This window comes from Primulina tabacum, chromosome 16, assembly GCF_025594145.1.
Source record: "Primulina tabacum isolate GXHZ01 chromosome 16, ASM2559414v2, whole genome shotgun sequence".
NCBI classification, from domain to species: Eukaryota; Viridiplantae; Streptophyta; class Magnoliopsida; order Lamiales; family Gesneriaceae; genus Primulina; species Primulina tabacum.
In genome coordinates this window covers 20,639,503-20,647,854 of record NC_134565.1, presented here as the reverse complement: position 1 = coordinate 20,647,854, position 8,352 = coordinate 20,639,503, and the positions used below count along the sequence as shown (strand labels likewise).

Here is an 8,352-nt window from a genome sequence, read left to right as displayed (position 1 = left end):
TGCTAGAGGTGTAACAACATGATTATCAAAATCTTCACAAGAAATTCAAGTTCGTGAAGAACAATTTCTGGAAAATTTACAAAAGCCGATTTGAGGTAGCCACTTCAAGCTCGAATTACTCCTTCTTTATTAACGAATATGCCTCCGGTTTTGAATTATAAGTTGTTCAAAATGTTTATTAGTTTACAAATGTAATAACCGATCACCCCGAAAGTCGCCAGAAATAATGGGTTTGGTCGTCAAAATTGAGTATGACAGTCATTATAGTTTTTAAAATTATGTTATTGATTCGTTTCAGATTTCAAAATGTGTTCAACATAAAAATTGTAGATCGTCCAAAATTACTTCATATTGGAAAATTTCACCTATGTGTAGTCACCGAAGCAACCACACTCGTCGCCGCACAGGCTGTTCAGTTTCTGACTTTCGAACTATTCTGCACTATTTTTAAGAATTTCCGGAAAGTTTCATGATTTTTGGATATGTATTTTAATTGTTATGAATTTTAAAAGCTTTATTCAAAACTTTTTTGTACAACTTTTATACAAAAATGATTTTTAAAAGTTACAACACTATTACCAATCTTAACCAATGTAAATTAACTCAAATTATATTTATAGGAAATTATCTTTGCTTGGGATTGAAATCAAGACGAAAAGTAAGCTAGTTAAGTGATGATTTCTACCGTATGGCTTCTACCGAGAGATTTTTCCTATCGATTTCATCAATAATAGAGTTTGATATTTGATCTAAAATTTACATTGAAGTTTATAAACTAACTACTGATTTATTCATATATTGCATCATGTTGTGTATTTCACAAATTATTGGCCATATTGTATTGCATATTTGAATATCTGGATTTTTTGGTTCTTGACTAGTTACCTATAAACTATTATTAATTGAATGAATGATTGAATGAATGACTGAATGAATTGAGCTTGGACAAATGTCTATGTACCAGATTTCTTGATTTTTTTCTATTTATTGTAAATTCCAGATTTAGGATTTCAGGACTCCGAATAGGATGAAAATTGAAAAAAAAATTGGCTTAGCAAAACCGTGTCTCTTCTATTAAATTCATATTTTTGTTATATTATGAAAATAAATTTTTTTTACACATTTCTGCTATTGTAAGTAAGCTATAATTATGATACTAAGGTTCGAGGCCCACATTTTGTGCGAGATTTCTCTTTTAAAAAAACAAACAAAACTTTAGCTTTGTCCTTTCAAAAATCAAACATATCAAAGATTCAGTCTTCACGTTGTTTGTCAATCGTTCTTCATCGTGAATTGTCAAATGCGATCTCTGAATATTCTTTTGCATTTGATTGTAATTTTTAGTGTTATTTGTTACTAATTCCAGGTAAATGGCCTTTCCGTCCAATGCCTTTTTAGACTGTAATTAAGTTCGTTTTTGGTCATCTCTTAATTCAAAAGAGATGTATGCTCTCATTTTGTTCACTTTATTTAATTTAATGTATGAATAAAGTGATTGGGGAAAGTTCACATCTAAAGTCTTAATTTCATTGAGTCGTTCTCTTAAAAGAGGAGCTCTTTACTATCTTTTCAGACCTTTTGTGCCCTCTCCTATATTACACATACACACGGACGTCAATCCTATGTGAAATCACATTCCTTTTTCATTTTCAAAACATATTATTTATATACATTTTTAGTAACAGATATAGATCTTAACTCGGTACAATAACACATACATAATAAATTAACTGTTCATTCATATACTGACCAAAATAAAAGGCAAATATATCAGATACTATGCTCTATAATTAAGACACTACCAAAACTTTACTCTACGTGCATCAACAAACATTGGGCCCGAAACCAACAAAGCCATTTGCTCCATCAAAAGAGATTTGAATCCCTTCTTGTTGAATGTTCCCTATTATGGAAAGCCTCGAGCTAGATGGTGCAAACGCAAAACAAAATGTGCCACTTTCATCAACCGGAATCAGGAAGTTCCTTGCCGGAAGGGTCAGGATCGGGCCACCTGACAAGAAAAACGAAACCGTTGGTACCCGAACCGTTATGAATCCACCCAAATCATAACATGTGTCGAATATAGAAACTCCACGGGCTCGAGGTAGGTTTCCCGTCTCGGCTATGAAAGTGTCTCGAAATGCCACATAAGCTTCCGTAGGCAAGCGCGTCACGGCGGTGCCTGTGTCCATTACAACTCCACCGTCGCCAAATTCGGTTATTTGAAAGGTGTTGTAGGGCAAGGGTACCCGTTCACCTCCAACCCCGAGGCCCAAAAGTCCAATATAGTAAAAACTTGGGGCTCGAGGATTTCTTAGCAGTGGAACCCAAGCAGCACCCACGGGCAGCACGGAGCGACCAAACTCTAGCGACCCGGATGACTCGGTTCCCCGGCTCACTAAACAATAGCTAAATGCTCCACCCGTTTGCCCGCCCAACTGACCCACGATGGACATGGACCCTCCTCCAAGACCCAACAACCCGGAAGCCCCAACAAACAAGCCCCGATTCATATGCCCGCACCCGATAGCCACGTTCTGGACGATCGTGTTCCCGATGGTCAGTGTCTCCAAGGCTAAGTTTCCTTTTGTGTACGACCCGTCTCCGTACGAAACCTCGTACTTACACCAACCCGAATGGCAACCAGAATTCTCGACCCGATCACAAACCGTGGAGCTGCATGAGACACCCGAGAAGGAAGCGGAATAGACCGGGTCGAATACCGGGTCGGATTGATGGTAACACTGTCTACAAGGTTGGCATTGGACCCACACAATATCGCTCCCCGTATCAATCACCATGTATTGGCTTCTCGCCGGGCTACCGACACCGATCCTCACGAAATATTCTCCACTCCCTTCCTTCATTCCGGAAACCACCTCCGACCCAAATCCGGAAACCTCATACTCGGCGGCGGCGTCACTGGACAGCCGGTGGATCAAGCTAGCAACCCTTTTGGCATCCCTTTTCATTCGGCTTGCAAAACGACGGCGGTGGTCTTTATGCCATGAAAATGATATCTTGTCTCTGTGAACCAAATTTAGCTTCACGCTGGAATTACGACTGATTGCTTCTTGAGCTGATCCATGATCAGTATCTTCAACACTGCTGAAGTCACTGGTGGGACTGGGGCGGGGACGTGGGCGGAGCTTTGTGGCGGCGATGGATTTCTTGATGTTGAGTTGTTCAAACGGAGGAAAAGGGATTGCATGGCCGGCGGAGGTGGTGGTTTCCAGGTGGGATAGAGTAGTATGCGGCGGCAGCACAACGGTAAGCAAGAGAAATACTTGAAAGACAACAAAGACGAGCATTTTTTGAAGGGTTCAACTTTATAGTTGGATGGGTGTTGATGGGTTGCTTTTGTGTGGGAGAGAAAGAATGAGCATTTATTTGCTTCGGGTTTTGGGATTATATATGACGAGACAAAAAAGGTGGAACTGTGTGCAACACATATAATTGGAGTGAGAGGATTTTATTTTTTATTATTACTATCCCCTAATATTTTTTTTAACTAATATATCCTGTTAACTGAATCTTATAAACGTACAACTATTGTTTAAATGAATTGAATAATAATAAAATAAGAATGTTTTTATATAATTGTCAATTCGATGGGTTCAGATAAAAAATTTATCAGCAGTACTTAAAATAGATTTTTTGTGAGACGGTCTCACGAATATTTATCTATGAGACGGATCAAACCTACCGATTTTCACAATAAAAAGTAATACTCTTAGTGTTAAAAGTAATACTTTTTCATGGATGACCCAGATAAGAGATCCGTCTCACAAAATACGACCCGTGAGACCGCCTCACACAAGTTTTTGCCCGTACCTAAACCAATCCTATGAATTTTACTATGTAACTTTATTTTTTATCCTTTAATAAAATAATTAAATAAAAATTCAAAACACATATTAATAATATTTAAATTTAAATTTAAAACACATAATAATAAAACATCACCTAAAGGTTAAATATGATAATTATGTTTGATGAGTTTAAATATTTAAATTTAAGAGTCGGATTGTCTAAATTATTAATTCTCCAAAAATAAAATTTTAAAAATTCAAATATTTCACAAAATAAATATTACATAATAAAATATATGATATTTGTAAGATTCAAGATGGGTAATGTAATACAACTACATGTAAATTTAGGGAATATGAATAATTAAATAGTTTTAATACCATGAATTAATTATGATATGCATGAATACATGTTTAAAATGTAGTTTTATATTGGAATGCATTAAAATTGTGTTTTAGAGGTTATTCGAGACGTCATCAAGGAACGAAGACCGACGGCTGAAATAGGGAAAATATTTTATTAAATAATTATTTTTAATTGTTTAATACATGGTATATTTTTGTGGACATTTTCGAAAATGAGCTATTATGAGATGCTTTTACGCGCCAAATCGTATTTTAAACCGGTATCTAATTTTCGATGAAAATAGGAACTTTTCGATAACTCGGTTAATATTTGCACAAACTTTCCTAAACAAAGTATTTTAAATATGAAATAATGGGCTTAATGGATCTATTATACTTGGTTAATGAGCCTAAGCTTGCACCATGTATTTTAGTTAGAATAAAAAACCTAAAACCCTGCCCTCAAACCCCATAATCACACGCCCCAACCCCTCAAAGCACTAGGACACTTTCATCAGGATTCAAAGCACACACTCACACGTATTTTCATAGGAAATTCACGAGAATTTTAAGAATTTCAGCAAAGGTCCATCTCCGCCGATGTGCCTCGCATCGCAAGACGTTTTTTCATGCGTAATAAACGGAAAGGCACGCCTTAATCTCATTTTTCTCATCTATCACATCATATTATAGTTTGGATGTATGGTTGCATGAAAAATAGGTAGCCCTTGTATTTATATTCGTTTTTTTGCCATGATATGCCAAAAACTCATGTTTTAATGATTCAAAATTCTTCCTAACGAGACACAAAGGGGCTTCCATGATAGGGGAACTTGAAGGGACATTTTTCCAACACGATAAGGGTCCTTAGATGAAAGGATGAGGCCTGTTATGATGCATCAAGGAGGGCCGATCGTGCTAGGGGTTCTAAGGCTAGGGCTTGTGGTTTTCAAAGGAAAAGGAAAGAGGACCGAACGGGTTGCCTTCCAGGTGAAGGGCTGGGCTCATGAGGGTCCTAGCCTCGAGTCATGGTGGTCCACACAAGGTTGGAGAGGCTAGGAGAGGAAGGGCGCACGGTTAGGGCACCACCTAGCCGTGGCCGAGAGGATTAGCGAAACCATGCACGTCCTCGTGCATGGCTCGAGAGGCCTGGACTAGGAAGGTCTTAAGGGGCTTGGTCTATGTCTTGGGAGGGTTTTTCGGGGGCTGGTCCACTTGCTTAGGTGCTAGGTCGAAGGAATTGGTGCATGACATGAACTAGGGTTTGCAAAAAATAGGAGCACAAAAATTCAGTAGGTGTCCTAGCTGGTCCAATGGTCTAATGGGCTTCAATTGGGTTGTATATGGTTTATTCAGGTGTTATTAAGCTTTGGTCCAAGTTTGTTTAAGTTTCGAGTCCATACTAGTCAAAATCAAGATGTACGTCTAAGTTTAAATACGAATTGGGATATTAGTCGAGAAGCTTAAGTTTACGTCAAAGAAATATTCATGGGTGTATTTTAAGGTGTTATGTTAAGTTTAGATGTATTTTAGTTTTCGTTTTAAGGTCTAAGGATAAATTGAAAAAGTTAGGGTTTCAGGGGCAAACGGTCATTTTACATCTGAAAATTGTTATACTTCCTGTAAGTGCCGTGAATGCTGTAATAAATGTTATTTCAAATGTTTATGGAATTTTATGATGAAACGTTAATGATAAAATACATGTTGCATGTTTGGTTTAAAAGAAAATGATGTATATATGCATGAATTTTTATAAGTGATGAAAATATAAAAAGTTGAAGGAGGTGAATTGATTATGACTAATACAATGAAACGATGATACGATGATATGTAAGACCAAGACTCAGTTGACGGGTGAGAGTGTCATTGATGTCCCGCTGCCCGGTATCGTGGTAATATGTAGATGGATCCATCGACCTACAGCTAATACGAAAGTCACAATTGAGGATCTGGATTCAATAAAAAGGGAACGTATACGTATATGGTGAAATGAAAAAACGTTTAAGTTTATGCATGTTTATGAAAAGTTATTTTCTTAAAAGTATTTTCATTGTTGCATGTGAATGTATATGTATTAGTTGTTATCATGATTAAGGTTTGCTGAGCCAATAGACATACTAGGTGTAATCGATGCAGGTGAGCTTGATATTGATGGAGGTCCTGATGGTTGAACTAGTTGGACTGAAGGTGCACACAACCCGAGGACCACCGCTAGTTTTCCGCACTATGATTTATGATTACTGTAAGATTTTACGACTTATATGCTTTTGAGAGGTTTTTTAGTGATTTAAGAGTTTGTGTTTTATTTTGTAAAAATGTTAATTTAGGGTTTTGGTGACGATTTACGATTTTACGTTTTGAATTGAGTTCCTTTTGATTTTCAAATAATTAGTTGGAGAGTTTATTTTAAATGTTATCAAAAATATATATATATAGTTACATATTTCGGCTGAAAGGTGAGGAAAAAAATTTCTAGTACATTTTAAAGAAAAACGAGTATTGGACGTTTCAATATCAATATAAATAAAGTGTTCAATCATCACTGTTACAGTAGATGACCTGTAAGCCAACATTTTTCTAAGGAAATTATTGACTAAGTTGTAATTAACAGTCTTTATTTTAATATAATTTACATGTCATGTTTTTCGTTTTTATTTTATCTGTATATACATGCAATCGACATAGATAAAGATCTTGATTATACTTTAATACAAATTAATTGTAATTCGATTTGAAACTCAATTTTAAACACTGTATATATTATAAATTTGTTCATAATCGATTCAGCCGTCTAAAAACAAAGATAAAGACTGCTTGAGCTTGAGAGTAGCATATGTGATGTTGTGTACCATGTTTAATGGCAAAGTTTTGGGTGAAATAATTTTCCCTGCTTGGTAGAGCGATCGAACCATGATACTTGAGTTGCTGTGCGGTTTAAAATATTTGAGTTGCACCATTATCACCAGCTATTATTTTTGGTAAAGCGGTAAGCACTCGGTCCTATAATTGGTATTAGAGCCAAGGTCATGGGTTCGATTTTCATTTATTGTAAGGAGTGCAATTATTAGGAGAGAGATTGTTGGGTGCAATAATTGTCCCTACTTGGTAGAGCGATCGAACCGTGGTGCTTGAGTTGCTGTGCGGTTTAAAATATTTGAGTTGCACAATTACAACCAGCTATAACTTTTGCTAAAACGATAAGCACTTGGTCCTAAAATTGATATCAGAACCAAGGTCACGGGTTCAATTCCCATTGATTGCAAGGAATGCAATTATTGGGAGGAAGTTGTTGGGTGCAATTATTGTCCCTACTTGGTAGAGCGATCGAACTGTGGTGCTTGAGTTGTTGTGCGGTTTAAAATATTTGAGTTACACTATTACCACCATCTATAATTTTTGGTAAATCGGTAAGCACTCGGTCCTACATAAAGACATAGAGATGTTCAATCATGCAAATGGGTAATCATATGATGATTGTACTGAACAACCATCCATCGGACTTTTCAAGTGCTTATCATTCATAGAGAGAAAAACTTTGTGGTTGTGATTGTACACCATTAGTCCTTATGACTTGGCACAACACTGATGCTTTACATACTACGATTTTGCTTTGACTCATTAACCGACTCTGCGAGGGCCACAAGATGGCGAGGTTGGGTCCAATTGCAATATGTGTAGGAGCTGTAGATTCGATCAGGATATATGAGATAAAGGGACCGTACTGTACGTTAACCATAATCGATTGGTTCTTTTAGGCACTATCAGTGATACCTAGGGAATAATGGGGCGATGTTACTAGATGCTCTTATCATGATTCGATAGGTTTAATTAGAAAATGATATCTGACATTCCCATGATCAAATGTTGGTGCATGGAATAGGGTAAATTAGGATAAGCCGATATAAAGTAAAATGTCATGAATCACAAAGAGTTGTGAAACCACGGCTAGCTGTATCCCAGAACTATTGATGGTCACACAAGCATTAGATCATTTTTTTCGGTTGAGAGAATAAATTCAAAGAGTTAAATTTATATAAAATTATGATATAGTAAATTCAAGAAATTGAATATTTGATAATTAAAATTTCGAAAGAATAAATTCAAGGAGTTGAATTTATAAAAATTTAGAGTTTAAATTATTAAACTCAAAGGTTGAGTTTATAAAAGATTTAAATTAAAGATATTGAGAAGTACG

At 36.2% G+C, this 8,352-nt stretch overlaps 1 protein-coding gene across 1 annotated transcript; it reads right to left on the bottom strand.

The window, feature by feature from the left end:
• Positions 1-1,719: 1,719 nt before the first annotated feature.
• Positions 1,720-3,402, bottom strand: LOC142529051 (protein ASPARTIC PROTEASE IN GUARD CELL 2). Its single transcript, XM_075634427.1, has one exon. The coding sequence runs from the start codon at positions 3,309-3,311 to the stop codon at positions 1,824-1,826; it is 1,488 nt and encodes a 495-aa protein (XP_075490542.1). The 5' UTR covers positions 3,312-3,402; the 3' UTR covers positions 1,720-1,823.
• Positions 3,403-8,352: the final 4,950 nt, after the last annotated feature.

What these genes read in the sequence shown, in the direction of transcription:
- LOC142529051 (XM_075634427.1), bottom strand. Translation starts at nt 3,311, where the DNA reads ATGCTCGTCTTTGTTGTCTTTCAAGTATTTCTCTTGCTTACCGTTGTG.